At 45.5% G+C, this 15825-nt stretch overlaps 1 protein-coding gene across 1 annotated transcript in view; it reads left to right on the top strand.

Annotated features, from left to right (window-relative positions):
- Positions 1-3507: 3507 nt before the first annotated feature.
- Positions 3508-15825, top strand: part of SHROOM4 (shroom family member 4) — a gene marked incomplete at its 3' end in the record, with an annotated part of 215754 nt that continues 203436 nt past the window's right edge. The window contains exon 1 of the mRNA XM_082864970.1: positions 3508-3986. Within this exon, the coding sequence (XP_082721096.1) occupies positions 3870-3986 (117 nt within the window). The 5' untranslated portion in view covers positions 3508-3869. The remainder of the gene's footprint in view (positions 3987-15825) is intronic.

Here is a 15825-nt window from a genome sequence, read left to right as displayed (position 1 = left end):
TCAATGGGTACAGAGTTTCAGTCAAGCAAGATGAAAATGTTCTAGAAATCTGCTGTACAACATTGTGCATGTAGTTAATGATACTGTACTCTACACTTAAAATTTTGTTCAGAGGGTAGATTTCATGTCATATACTTTTGCCACAGTAAAAAAATCTGATCTTTTACTAGAGTAAGGATTCTGAAGCTAGGGTCTTTAAGCCTCAGCCCAAACTATATGCAACATGGGGTGATAATGTATAGCTTTCTAGGAGTTTCTAGGGGAGAGAGTGCATAGATTTCACTAGACTCTCAAAAGAGTCCTTAATTCAGAAAGGAGCTAGAGGCACTACTATGAGGAAAATTGTATTCAAATTTGTGTTAAAAAATAAAAAAGTTCAAAGAAGGACTGCTATTTCAATCTCCTTCCTACCAATAAAGGTAAACTGGTCAATAGATTTCTAATGAGAAAAGACTCCTGTGAGGATTTTTTTTTTTATGAGGTGGAAGTAAACACCCTGTTTTTAATTTCTCTCTCCCTGTTTCTGCTGATGAATCTTTTGCCCACCTCCCCTGTTGGCTCCTTTTTAGATCCTTTCTGATCCTTCTTGACTTTTAAATACTAGCATAATATTTTAAATATTAGCATAATCCAAGGTTTCATCTAAATCTCCATTTTCTTATCATTCTGATATCCCTGCATGAGATTATCCACTCCAAATGGCTTCAACTATAATCCAAATGTGTATTACCAATCACCATTCCTCTCTTGATATGCAGTTTCCTATTTCTACCTGCTTACTGGACATTCCACCTTTTTACCCACAGGCAATTTAACATACTTTAGAGTGAATTTATCATCTGTCCATTGGCTGCACACACACACACACAGACACACACACACACACACACACAGAGAGAGAGAGAGAGAGAGAGAGAGAGAGAGAGAGAGAGAGAGAGAGAGGAGGAGGAGGAGGAGGAGGAGAGAAATACACCCCTGGACTCTTCTCCATTGCTTTATTTTCACATGGTTCATCTCCATCATTAACTTATCATTAAGTTATAACACATATAACTATGTTTAGCCACTTGCCAGGAAGTAGTCCCAGAATTTTCAAACTGTAGAGGAACTTAAGAAATCAAGTAGCTCAATCTTTTCCATTAACAGAGAGGGGCAGTGATCTGCTTAATATCACACAGCAATTTAATGGCAGAACCAGCTTAAAATCCAGGCATCTCACATCCTACCCTGTACCCTTTCCATTACATAATCATGCTCCCACTAACTGTACTTCCAAGGAAGAATGAGATCCCTGCCACTAGCAGTAATTTTTATCAGTAAAGAAGCAAGATTATCCAGCCATCCGATGTTCAAAATGGCTACTTATGTGCTGTTTGCACCAGGGGCTGCGTAATTTATGTTCTTTTGCTCTAATAATGGAAATGATAAACTGAAGAGTACAACAAGACATCAGTGTGGGGTAAGTCTTGGAATGAAAATAGATTGGTTAAAGGCTAGCTCAGTGCTTGCTTTCATAATAAGGTTGTGAGGATTTTGACTCTTTCCTTACCAAAGTGTTTTCATATGTATTATTTCATTTTAGTCTTCAACAGGCCTGGGAGGGAGGGAGGTCAGGGCTTATTAGCTGAAGTTTATAGATGAAAAAAAATGAGACTGAAAACAGTTCAGTGATTTGCCCAAGGTCACCCATCTAATTAGTGACAAGGCCAGGGCTCACATGTGTGTCTCCTGCTTCCCAATCTCTTTTCTCTAGTCTAGACACATAATTCTAGTAGACCTTGAATGATGACCACAGATCCTGTGAACTGCACTTTATAGATTTCTATATGCTGAAACTGAAACATGCTAAGTTTTACCAAGTGACAATCATGGAGATAGAAGTCTTATCTCAAAAAGAAGACAAAGGAAAAAAATAAAAGCTCAGTTTCAAGGTGGGACAGAACAAATGAGTGTTATGTCATAGGTTCACATGCAATCAAGAAACAGCTGCCATTTTCTCAAATTTTCTGCTTTCTAGTAGGAGAAATGCAAACAAAAAAATGAACATGATTGAAAGGATTTTTGCAGGTCTAAAAATCTAAAAGATTGAAGGTGGTTCCCCACGTGAGTCATCTCTAAAGACTTTTTTCCTTTTTTTTTGTTTTTTAAAAAATATTTTTATTGGAGTATAGTTGATTTACAATGTTGTGTTAGTTTCTACTGTACAGCAAAGTGAATCAGTTATACATATCTAAGGACTTTTAAAAAGCAGGTTATAAACACCAAAACTGCAGTTTTATTAAAGAAAAGTCAGGTCACCATCATATAATGCAGACAGTCCAGGAGGCGGAGAAGAAAGGATTGGGGGAGGGAAGAGAGGCTGTGAGAGAAGTTTCAGTGGCCTGAAGGGGCACACACAGGCTGAAGTGTGTTGAAGAGGCTATGACAGGTGAGGAAATGGAAGCAAAGAGTGACAACCTTGTCTGCAGAAAGCTGACTGTGGAAGTAAGGGTGTCATGGTGTGTGTTCTTGGCGAAGAAGAAGAAACTGCACAAGAAGAAGGCAAGAGATGGAACAGGCAATAGAGCATTGAGGGGTTCTGTGGAGTCACCACTGAGTTGTCAAAACTTTCCCCGCTACTGGGAAGCTCTTTAAAAACTCACTGCCTGAATATGGCTCCAGAGACAACACCTCAGAGAGGGGTGGTAACCGTGCCCAGGTCAAGACTGAGAAATCAGCCCAAGATTTAGTAACAAATTCACTTTTGGGGACTATTAGTGTGGGTATTTGTTTGGTCTGTTCTAAAAGCTCAGCTCAGACACTACAGCCTCAAGCATGAACAGATGAGCAGAGACGTTCTGACCCCTGTCTAAAAGCCGATTCTTCCAAAAGGCACCACATTGTTAATTGGCCAGCTTATCAATGGATGCTCCTTCCTGTAGGTTTGTTTAGGAGTGAAAACAATACTGCTAGTCATAAACTTTGCTGATTCCTGGCTTGGTCATCTCAGTGGGGCAAGTGCAAGGCCGTGCCAGGAACTCCAGATGACTGGAACATACATGAGCACAGTGCTACCCATAGACGCCAGCACTGAGCCAGGGTGCGGCTGAGCCTGGGCAGGGGGCATCCTCAAAGTGCTTCTTTATTTAAACTATGCTCCGGGGCGATGTTTCATAATGACCCCACACACCTAGCTCATACACACAGAGCAGCCTACACACACAGCCCCACTGTGTTCGCTGGCCTGCTTGCTTGACTTTCCATCCCTCTAGGCAAGGTCCACAAATTAGCAGCTTTGTAACCCTCCCAGGACCCGGTTCTCGGGACCTTCAGAAGAAAAAGGCAGTCAGAGAAACATGAACGCGCTAATCGGGAAGCCAGCATTTCAGCCCACTCAGCCACGCGGGCCATCCACACTAACGACTTCCACCTCCCCTCGCCTCGGCTGGCTGGAGGGGCGGGGAACTCTGCCATAAGGAGGAGAACCGAAGAGGGGGGCCTGCTTGAATGAAACAATGTAACAATTGATGTGAAGCCTCGCCTTGCTCCCACTCCCCAGCGATCCTATAGGCGAGGTCCCAGTGACTGCCCCTCCCCATTGCTCCGTTTTCTTGTCCATTACGCGCTATCCCTCCGCCTCTCCTTCTTTCTTTTCTTTTCTTTTTTTTTCCTCCTTCTCCTTTCCCCCCCTCTCTCCCCCTCTCTCCAGCTCCGTGTCATTTCCTCCTTGCGCTCGCTCGCTGCCCGAGCGTCTCCAGCCAGGAGAGTAGGCGGAGCAGGGCGGTGCGGGGTGGCGTAGCGCTGGAGGGCTATGGTGGTGGAGCCGCTGGGGGCGGAGGCAACGTAGCCCCCGCGGAAAAGGAGCCCCGCGGCCCTGAGCCGAGCGGAGGATGGAGAACCGGCCTGGGTCCTTCCAGTACGTCCCTGTGCAGCTGCAAGGGGGGGCGCCCTGGGGCTTCACCCTTAAGGGGGGTCTGGAACACTGCGAACCGCTCACAGTGTCTAAGGTAAGAACTGGCGGCTCTGTCCCAGCGGTGCCCAACTTTGAATGGGCGAGCGGGTGCGCAGGCTGCCGCGGGACGCGGCCCTCAGACCAACTTTGAAACTTGTTCGGTGCTGGGGATGAAAGCCCCGACGTGAAGCATTAGCTACACTGGTGGGGGGGGGGTCTGGCCACCAGCCCCGGCGCGGACACCCCTTCGGGGTGGCGGGAGCGCTGGATGAGAATGCGGCCGGCCCCGGGTTAGAGCCCCGCGCGCAGACACCCTCGGGAGGGCTCGGGGGCCGATTCTGCTCCCCAGTGTCTGGGCGGCTGCTCCCCTCCGTTGGAGCTGGAGGAAGTGGTGGCTGTTGGGGGTTCCTCCTTGGAAGTTCCCGTGCCCCTGCGGGACAGCGACGGGCTGAAGGGACAGGCAAGGCGCCTTGGCACATTTCTTCAAGGCGTCGGTCCCTGGATCGACCGGCGGGTCATCTCGCCCGGGCAGGTTGCGGGGCGAGGGTCCGGTGTGGGAACGGAGATGAGGCATCGGTGGCTTTCGTCAGCCTCACTTCCCACGGCCGGACGCGCGCACATCCATTCAGCCGGTGGGGCGTTGCTGCTGCCGCTTGGGCTCGGCCTTTCCCTCCCGCCGGAGTCCTGCCCCAGCGCTGGCGAGATTTCCTGCACGTTGAGGAGAGTGGAGGAAACTTTTGCGCCATGGAGCGCAGCTGTGCCGCCGCCGCCGCCGCCGCCGCCGCCGCCGCCGCCGCCGTCAGGGTTTGTTTGTTTTAGGAGGCTGTGGTCTGCTGGAAGCCAAGTTGCAGCTGAGGGCAGGGTAGAGGAGCTCTCCCGAGCACTCCAGAATCCCTGAGCAAGCCATCCCCCGGTAGGGGTGAGTGTAGGGGGTGGGGGCCGCGGGGGCTGTAACTGGGAAGAGAGATTTGCAGGACGACTCACCTTGAGGCGCCAGATGGCCAAGGGAGCGAACTTCACGAACTTTATCCTGTTGTGTTTTTTTTGTTTTTGTTTCTCTGAAATGCTCAAATCTGAAAAGCCCTTCCCCTTCCAACCCGCTCAAATTGCAGTTGAGGTGGAAGACGTAGGTTTGGGCTGCAGATAAAAAGATGTGGTTTCTCTGTGGGGAACAAATGTCACTTTATTGTTTTGGCTTCTTAACGTGGGTCACGTCTCAGCAGGGTGTGGCGAATGCCCCCGCCACACCCCCGCGTAACCTGTGCCCCTTTCGCCAGGCACCGGAGCTGCTGGTTAACTTGTAGGGGGTCCTTCAGGCCTTGGGGGCCACACTCTTAGCAATCCTGGGGTGTTGCCATGGGGTGTACCAATCATCTTGAGCGCCTGAGGCAAAACTTTGAGGGGCTGTCAGGGAAACCTGGGATCTTTAGCTTCCCCAAACACCAATAACCAGCCCAGATCTTCACCCAGCACCCCCTTTCCCCATACTAGTCATGTATTTCTAACCAGCCTAAGATTGCTTTGTCACCCACTGTCACGCCATTCCTTCCCCCCCACACACAAGTCACTATCCCTTTCCCTCCAATATTATCCGGAGGGAGTAATAAGCTTTTTTTTTTTAAACACTCTCAAACAACCCCTTTGAGGAGGGGAATCCTGGCCTTCAGGAATTTCTTCTAATCAAACTCCTCCTCTCCCTGCTCTTTCCACCAAGGTCAGAACTGTCTATGCAGCCCTCCATGGTCTGGCAGTTCCCCCCTTTCTTTTTCTCCTGACACCACCCACAGACTTTCCAGTCTGCCCAGACAACCTGCCTTGGAGAGGTCATTTTTCACCCCTGCCCAGGGCTGACCCATCCTGAGAAGCACCCCAGAGAGTGGTTGCTGCTGTGGTCCTGGATTGTTTTGTGAGCCAGCAGGAACATGGCAAGGGGGTGTTACTAAGTATGGGGCAGCCAACAATTTGTGGTCTGGCTCGGGGATTATTTGAGGGTAGATGAGGGTTTCCTTGGCCAAGCTGTTAAGGAAATGACTCGTGTGTTGAGAGGCAGGGTGCCTTTTAACGACTCCCTTTCTGCTGAATGTACAGTTGACCCCTATTATATATGAAGGATCATTATTACACACATTTGGATATGCAGGGGGTAACATAATTTCTCCCATTTATCCCAGATAGCTTGATTCCTTCCAGTAAAAGCCAGCTATATATAACCTGGTTAGCCCTATTACTGTATAAAGGGGCCATGGCATTTTTGTAAGGTGCAATGGTTGCCTGTATTTTTTTTCTTGCCAAGACAGTATGTGGCATAGTTCATTAATCCCCTTTTAATTTTTCTACCTTAGTTTTGTTTCCCCTTATGCTTCAGAACAATACAGATTTCTTCTTGAAAATAGCTTCAGTCTGTACACATTGGTGGGGATGGGATGGAAGGGTGTACAAAGAGAATTGTATTGACAGATTGAAAACTTGGGTTCTAATCCTTGCTCTGCCACTCACTAGCCCCAGGATCCTGGGTGCATCACTTGCCCTCCCTGGGCTTAGATGTCTTTAAAGAAGACTATGACAGTCTGGTAGCCAATCCTTTATGCCAGTGGTAGGCTCCAAATCTATAATATTTTCTACCACTTGGAGAGTTTATTTTTTTAATTATTATTTTTATTGAAGTATAGTTGATTTACATTTTTGTGTTAGTTTCAGGTGTACAGCATAGTGATTCTTTTTTATTCAGGTTATATTCCATTATAGATTATTACACGATATTGGGTATAATTCTCTGTGCTATACAGTAAATCCTTGTGGCTTATCTGTTTTATGTATAGTAGTTTGTATCTGTTAATCTCATACTCCTAATTTGTCCCTCCCCCTCTCCCTATCCCCTTTGGTAACCATAAGTTTGTTTTCTGTGTCTGTCAGTCTGTTTCTGTTTTGTATATAGATTTATTTGTATTATTTTTTAGATTCCACGTAAAAGTGATATCATACAGTATTTGTCTTTCTCTGTCTGACTTATTTCACTAAGCATTATACTGTCTAGGTCCATCCATGTAGCTGCAAATGGCAATATTTCATTCTTTTTTATGGCTGAGTAGTATTCCATTATATATGTGTGTGTGTGTGTGTGTGTGTGTGTGTGTGTGTGTGTGTATATATTACATCTTTATCCATTCACCTGTTGATGGAAACTTGGGTTGTGTCTATGACTTGGCTATTGTAAATAGTGCTGCTAAGAACATTGGGGTGCATGTATCTTTTCGAATTAGAGTTTTTGTTTTTTCCAGCTCTATACCCAGTAGTGGAATTGCTGGATCATATGGTAGTTCTATTTTTAGTTTTTAAAGGAATCTCTATACTGTTCTCCGTATTGGCTGCACCAATTTACATTCCCACCAACAATGCACAAGGGTTCCCTTTTCTCCACATCCTCTACTTGGAGAGTTTCTCAATTCTTCTGGTAGTACTGCAGTTTGTGAAGGGGCATGGGGCAATACCATTGAGGGATGTATCCAGTCTTGGCGGCCTCCCACCCCAGTGACCTTTTGCACGCCAGCTTGTGTTTCCAGAGTAGGTGAGCACTGGGTTGCAGACACTCCCTGGTGGAGTCTGGGCTCAGGCAGTAGGAGAGGACTGTTTTGGTGACTCCAAATCACTTGTGATGATCTCAGGTCAGGCAGAGACAGAGGTAAGGTGCCAGAACCATGGTAAGAAATATTGGAGAACCTCCTTCGGTGTCATGGGGAAAAACACCCCATGGATCTGATGTGGTGTACATGCTTGGAGATAGCTTGTGGAACAGGTGGAGGCATCTTGGGAGTGGAGGAATTTGAGGAAAGATGATTAGTGGGAAGAGTGCATAGAGTGTGAAAGTGTATTTCATATTTGTTATGGGGGACCCTTTGGATCAGGAAATAATCAGGTTGGGGAAATCATTAGTTCCTATAGGCTCCTATGATTTCCCTGAAAGTAGGGAATTCAGCTGCCGAAGTTGTGGAGACTGGTATAGCCTTCTCTTAACAATTAAGTGACAAAAAAAGAAGAAATGTTAAAAAACAACTATTATTATTGATTATCCCATGTGTTAAGGGATGGTTTATGATTGCCCCATACAGTGTGATGTTCCCAAAGAAATGTGACCAACTAGAGAATTGGGCCCATGCCCTTGGCGTTATTGATTCCTTTGGTTAGCATCTACCTCGTTGACCCAGGGGGCCTGTCTGGATGAAGTGGAGATTCTCTTCTAATCAGACTTGGCTATTTGCTACCTAGGGGTCCCCCTCTACCCCCTCTACAGTGTAGACAGTCATCCATGAAGTTGGCTCCATGCGCTGGAAAAGATCCACTTTGGAGGGTGGGTGACCTTTTCAAGGTTCTGGCGCCAATGATTATGCATCAGATAGGGCCTCTCAGAGGCCTCAGAGATTCAAATTGTATCCTCCTGTGGTGTGTGTGCGTGCGTGCGTGTGTGAGAGAGAGTTGCTAAGCTGTAGTGTAAGATTCCTATACTCATTTTGAGTTCTTGGAAATGTGCCCTGAGGTTGGCTGAGGGTGGAGAAAAGAAAGGGTGGAGACCAATGTGGGGATGCAGGAAAAGGAGAAGGAGGAAAATTGGGGAGAAGGACAAGACATTGCAGAAACTGGCTCACCCTACATATTTGCCCTTTTCCTGGCCCATTTTTGGTGGCAGTCTCTATCTGGCACAGTGAAGGAAGTGGATGCTAGTTACTGCCCTGGAACAAAGTAGGGTGGGGTGGGGCAGTAGCCTGGAGGAGGAAGAAGCTTCACCTCCTCCACTTAGTGTGCACTGATGTTGCTATATTATTTTATCCTCTTTGGACCCAAGATTCTATTTGCCAAATGAGGGTCGTTGGCCCATCTTTATTAGCACAGATGATGTGAAAATGAATTGGGCAAACCCTAATTCTGTGTGCCATCCTTAGCCTAGGAAAATGGCAGGACATGCTCTTTGTTTTTATACCCTCCCCCATCCCCACTATGACTTTATTTCTAGAAGAAGTACACAAAGAGGCATTTGAGATTTCAAGAGGACGTGGGTAAAGTCAGATTCAGGCTATCTTGTGGCTGGCAGTAGATTTGGCTGTGACTTTGAGTTCTTGTTGGGTGCAGAGGTAGTGTTATGTGAGAAATGGTAGTTCTATGAAACCTTCTTAGTTATGTTACAGGCCGGGCCCACCCCCAGAACAGGGCTTGGCATTCACAAAGAGACCCTTCATGGGATGTGCTTCTTGAGAGCTTAGTCCAGCCTGGTTACTTAGATGAATCTCCTCCTCATCTCTGCTTCTAGAATCAGCAAAGATGTCTACTACCTCAGTTCCCCAAATGCTCCTCTCTCAGAAAGTAAGCTTTTGGGGACATGGGGTAGGAATCCATCCAGAGAAATACAAAGAAGGTTGGAGGGAGGTAGTAAGGTAAAGAGGGTGGGTGGTATGTCTGGCAACCCTTGGCTGAGCTTTGGGTACACACTACTTTGGGGCCTGCTGGGCTGTCACAACACACCTGGTAACCTATTGCAATCCACACATGTGCTCCCTGAAGTGAATAAAGGCCAAGCCTATTAGAGGCTTTTCCTTCTCTAAAACCTCAAAGAAAATAATTCAACTCCAGCTGGAAGACACTTGAATGTTGTCCCTTAACCAGAATTCAGATGATTTTGCCCCTTGCTCTCCTCCATCTCCTCCCAGGAATTTTTTTTTTTTTTAAGAGAAAAGAGAGACTCAGATTTGAGGTTGGTGTTTATGGAGTGATTATCTGGAGGGAACATCAGAATTTTTATAGTTAGGCTTCTTCAGAACCAGGGGACAAAAATATGCCGACCTGTCTGAGAAAAGTTAATGAAGAACAGCAGAGATTAAGTGAAGGGCTGCTCTAACAAAGCACCCTCCTTTCCCGACCCTCACCAAAGGGCAGACTCAACTCAGGCCTGCTAACGGAATGCTGTTCTTTGAGGTGGCTGGAATCACAGATTAGCAGAGTGAGGAAGGCCTTGTAGAAGTCACCTGGTCTTAATCTTAACCGATCCATGTGCAGTAGCCCTGAGCTTGTTCTCCTGTGGTCATGGGGGAGCTCACTCCCTTCTTAGCCAGTCCATTTCAGTGTTGAAAAGCTTTGACTGTAGTAGACATCTTTTTCTCAGGTCGAGCTGAAATCATTCTCCATCTACCTATTCTCTATGGGTCCTATATCTCTGCCTTCTGGGACCACACAGAACAAGATGCTTTCTCTTACTTAGGACAACCTTTGGGAGGTCTGAAGACAAAGACTGTGTCTCTTTGTCTCATTTTTCTAGGCTAAAGAGCCTTAGCTCTTTCAGCTGTTCCTTACAGGATCTGAGATCCAGCCTCCTCCCACTCTGGATGCACTCCAGCCTGGCCATGTTCCTCTTGAGTTAGGGAGCCCACAGCTGAATGCAGTAACTGAGGAGAGTCTGACCAAAGTTAGGTAGGACCATTCTTTAAAAAAATACAGCTGAAGACCACTTTGGCTCTTTCTGGCATCCATGCCATACGAAGACTCTGTGTCAAGCAAAGCCTTTTAGTGGAAGTATCTGTGCTGCGGCTAAGCCACACCTGCCCAAGGCCTTTACCTAGGCACCTGGGACAACTACATAAGAGATTTAGGAGGGGCACATCTCATCACTCACTATGTAGTTAGAATTGCCCCTAGCCCTGCCCCTAGCCCAGGTCAGCCTTGGAAAAAGTGTTCTAAGGGAGATGATAGGGAAGACATAAGCCATGAATTCCAGGAGCATATATATTTCTACAGAGTTACAGACAAGGAATTTGTATAATAGAAGAAGGAAGTGGCAGTTGGCGAATAGTGTCAAAATCAGACCTCTAGAACATCAAATTGATTTGATTTGATTTTTAACCAACTGCTGGCTTGGAAATTGTAGGAATAACCTCTCTGAACTTAATTTTCCCCTTCTGGAACAAATAGGTGTCTCCAAGATTGAAGATGCTGACCCTATGTGACATACAAGCAGTCTCCAACTTACGGAACCCCTCGGTGGGAATTTAGACACAGCAGTCCCCAGCCCTGTCAGATGTTTATTTCTGTGCACATTGCCACTGGCACTGGCTGCAAATCTCCTATTGTTGCTGCCATTCCTGTGTTCTGAGGTCTTCTGTCTGTACCTGGAATACCCACAAGAGTCGTTCCTTCTGGAGGTCTTGCACTGACAGTCTCGCCCCTCCCCCACACCCTCACATCTACCAGTTTGTCACCTGAGTTGGGCAAATACCTTTTCTTGCTACTGAAGCCCTGATTGGGGAGTGTATTGAAGTGGAGCTTAATCTTCATTATCACTGAAGGATGAGAGGCCTGGAGAAGAGAGTTAAAGTCTAGGAAATATGTCCCCCTGACACAGTTATTGATAGTGGCCACGTTCAGAACCGTTCTGGAGAGGCCTCTTTCATCTATAGTGTATCACTGATGAAATTACAGAAACTAACCACCATTTACAATATTCTGTCTATAGGGAACTGCATTCAAAGCTCCAAGCTGCTTATTTACGAAAGGTAATCTTGGAAAACAATCCATAAGTCAGGGACAACAAGTGCTCTAGATATCTCTGTTACATAGATGTAGATGGGTTTGGGGTTTCTACTACTATCACTGCCCAGGTTCTCATATCCTTGATCCTGGGGCCAGATTTGTGTGTACATACAGTGTATGCATCATTAAATTTCTCTCTGAAACTGAACTCCAGGTTTACCTGATTTATCTTGTAATCAGCAAGTGACCCTTTTATATTACTTATGTTGGTACCTAGATCACTTTCACTCAGTTTCTATGAAGGCAATATTTTGTTTCCTGGTGCTCCCCTGAAATTCCTGCTTCAGACAGACTTCAATTAAGTCATTAATGAACAAGTTGAGATATTATTTTTCCCTGCTAAAGACTGCGTTCCAAAGACTGGGATGGGATAGAGGTTTGTTTCCTTACACCCCTTCGCCCTATCCAGTGTAAACAGGCCAAGTGGAAAGATTGTCTTAGGCATTAGTTTTGCAAGGGATGATTCGTTCTTCCTCACATCACACTGGCATGTTTACTTGGGCACATAGCCATCCTGGCTGGGCACTGAAATTGCAAAGATCAAGATGACTCCGTTTCTCAAAGAGACTAACTCCTCCCCATTGACTTCACCTCCACTCCCTCCTCTTTCAGTGCGAGTCTGTGACTACGCCATGCTATGGGATGAGCACTGCCTGGTAGCAACAGAGACAAATTTTCCATGCATCTAGGCTACCCTTCTTTCATGTCCAGTCTTTGGTTCCCAGCCCCCACCCACCAGCACCAAGTTGCTTGAGGCCTACATTTGGGACTGTCTCATTCGAAGTGTCACTACTTCTTGGTTCATTCATTGTCTTCCCTGCCCGCTGTCCAAAACCCAGCTTTTTGTTGTTGTTGTTGTTTTTCTTTTTTGGTACAGTGGGCCCTTCTAGTCTGCTGTACCAGTTCTGTCCCTCTTGGCTCAGCCATACTTCCGGTGTGGGGAGGTTGGGGGAGAGAAGTTCACAGAGTTAAGGTTGATAAAGTTTGAAAACTCTCAGCAAATTGGTAGCTGGATCAGGGGGAACTTTTCTCATACTGTGTCTCTCTCTGTCCTGTTTCAGTGGAGGACTGGACCTTTGTCGCATTCCTGATATTCTCTTATCAACTCGCTGAGTAATCTTGGCATGTTATTTCACCTCTCTGTACCCTCCTGTTTCTTCTCAGCCTCTCTGAGGGGCAAGCTTCTGCTTTATTGACGGGATGCTAAGAGCTCCAGGATCTTCGCTCATGATCTAGGCTGTGGAAGTGTAAAGGCTGACTGACAGCAGGCAGTTCTTCCAGGGCTTAGCTTTTCTCCACGCTCCTACTTCCTATGTTTCCAGAAGTGGCTGTTTCCTGGTATGTTCTCAGGGACGGCGTGCCGCATGGTCTGTTAACTTTCACTCAAGTCTTTTAATGTTACATCTGTGAGGAATGCGGGAGGTGGGACTAATTTGACAGGATCAAGGGTTAAGCCCAGTGATGGACAGACCCTTTGTGGTGTCTTCTGGCCCCCACCCTAACGCCACTCAGCAGATTCCCAGCTGTATGGTCTTCTCTCTTCCTGAGCCTCTGGCAGGGAAGTTTTGAATGGTTCTCCTATACTGCCTTTCACGGTCCATCAGAAATTGATTTTTCTTTTGGGGGAGGGGGTTGGGGGTGAGATGAGGTAGACCTGGGAGGAAAGCTCGTTCAACTAGTTATTCTGGAAAGGGGTTAGAGTCTCATGGCTGCTGCCCCATCTTTGCTTATGAGAACATGACAAGCTAAAGCCTTGTCTTTGTTGGGCTGCCTTGCTGCTTTCCATTTCTTTTCGTTTGTATTTGATGTAAGTAAAACCTCCTCTGAAAACTTCTGCAGGTAGGCAGTTTTTGATGGCATATTATCTCTGACTTAGAGGGTGAGGGATGATATCTTGGAGACTCAGGGGAGAGTAAGTATCAGTTCTTGACTCTCATGTTCTTTGAAGGACTTGACTGAGAGTTTGGAGCTCTGTGTTAATTTAAATTTGTAATCAGGGAGTAGCAAGGCAACAGGAGGAAAAGTGGACCAGGCAGGGACCTGGATACTCCACTTGTGTGGTTGTGCCTCATTGGATGGAGGTAATGCCGTTTGGTTGGATCTCAGCAACCTCTTGAACTAAATGGGTGATCCAGGCGTAGATATGGGGGGATAGGAGAGGTAGTGGACCTGCTATGTGGTAAATACTGCTACTTCTAGGTGTTTTACATATATTCTTATTTAATTTTTACAGTAACTCTTTGAGGTAGATATTGATCTCCCCATTGTGCAGATGAGGGGACTGAGGCTCAGGAGAAGTAACAGACTCCATATGGATGAGCTGGCATTCAAATTGACTTCTGTCTAACTCCATATCCCAGACTGTTTCAACACTATCATGTTTACATAGGTGAAAGAAAGAGAGAGAGAGAAAAAGAACTGGATAAGAATATGACAAGGGGTGGGGAATGAGAGAAATTAGAGAAATGTAACTTACTGCAAAAATTGGTACTGTTAACAGTACATGCCAGTCAGGGGTCAGGGTCAAAGGAAAGGTTTTGTTTTGTTTTATTTTGTTTTAAATCTCAAGTCAGGGTAAGAAGTATAAGCTTGGATTCAGAAGACCTGAAGTTCAGTCTTCGTTTTGCTGCTCAATATTTGTGTATGACTGGGCATGTCATTTTCCTCTCGGTGTCTCCATTTCCTCATTTGCAAAATGAAAATAATAAAACTTGCATTTTTTCCCCAGTAGGGAGGGAGATTGATTTTATCTTTTATCTCATATAAATACTAGATGTGTATGTGATTTAAGAAAGGAAAAGCATTCTACAGGTGTCCCTTATTAAGCAGAAATGCTCTTAAGGGAATTCTGAACTTAAAAAATTAAGTGTATGAAGTTACCAAATCTTTGGAAGTTGTATGAAATGGCAGGACATCTTTAATGTGACGTTTGCTCCTGGCAGAAGTTGGAGGACCAGACATGATTTCTGGCTAATGTTTGAAGAGACAGCAATTTGAAAGGCTGTGCTAAGCCTTGTTTGGCTCCTACCTAAGAGCTCTCAATTAAGCCTCCAATCAATCAATCAGTCCACCAGTCAACACGTATTTGTTGAACACTTTGTAAAGTGCCTTACCCTAAACTAGAGAATACAAGAGATAGCCACCATGGAAGACCTGTTCCCTGGAAATGACAGTTTTGTTGAAGAGAGGCACTACTGCAAGCCTGGGGAACAAAAACCTTAATTTAAGTGCTGAAACCATGGGCTAGGATCTAAGAGCAACATTTTAAAAAATTTATTGAAGTATAGTTGATTTACAATGTGTTAATTTCTGCTGTACAGCAAAGTGATTCAGTTATACATATACATACATTCTTTTCATATTCTTTTCCATTATGGTTTATCACAGGATATTGTATATAGATCCCTGTGCTATACAGTAGGACCTTGTTGTTTATCCATTCTGTACATAATAGTTTGCATCTGCTGATCCCAAACTCCCAATCCATCCCTCCCCGACCCCCCCTTGGCAACCACAAGTCTGTTCTCTATGTCTGTGAGGAAGAGCAACATTTATTCAGTGAGAAGAGATTTCATTGCAGGCTGATGTGGTTAGGGAGCTTTGTGGAGAAAGGAAGAATTGAAGCTAGACCTTGAGGGCTATACAGGATTTAGGTAAGTTGGGGAGGAAGAAAGGCATTCATTCCAGTTAGCACAAGTGCTGCATGTCCTAAGGACTCAGGCGACAGGCCAGTTGGTTCACCCCCACAGTGAACTAAGAGTATGAGCTCCCCAAGGGCCAGGTATGTGTGGTTTCTTCATTTATTCACTTATTAATTCATGCATTAAATTTATTGAGTGCCTGTTCTAGGAGCTGAGCTATACTTCCTATGGCCTGTGAAACCAGTGCACAGCCCCACGAACGTCACTTTTATTTGCTTTCTAAAAATACTTTCATAGTGCGTACCTTGGACCAGGCACTGGTTTTCTATTTTAACACATATTAGCTCCTTTATCAATCCCATTTTACAGATGAGGAAATTGAGGAATAGAGAGGTTAGGTAACTTGCCCAATGTGATACTGCTTGTGTGGCTGGATAAGTGGATCAGTGAGGATCTGCTTGAGTAATGAGACATAAGGGTGAATGGATTTGAGCCAGTTATTCTGAAGAACCCAGAACATTGGGCTATAGGATGGATTCAGGTTGGAAGTATGTAGCCATTTTGTTGTTTTTTGGAGGATTAGAGTTAAAGTATTAAAAATAAAGCATCTAACACAGTACCAGCCATATAACTGCTTACACAAGGAAAGACCTGTACTGAACAATTGGAGATGGCATTATAAAG

This window comes from Leucopleurus acutus (genome assembly GCF_964270905.1).
Source record: "Leucopleurus acutus genome assembly, chromosome: X".
In the NCBI taxonomy this organism is placed as follows: domain Eukaryota; kingdom Metazoa; phylum Chordata; class Mammalia; order Artiodactyla; family Delphinidae; genus Leucopleurus; species Leucopleurus acutus.
Note: the sequence above shows the minus strand (reverse complement) of the source record. Positions and strands in the feature narration are given on the sequence as shown.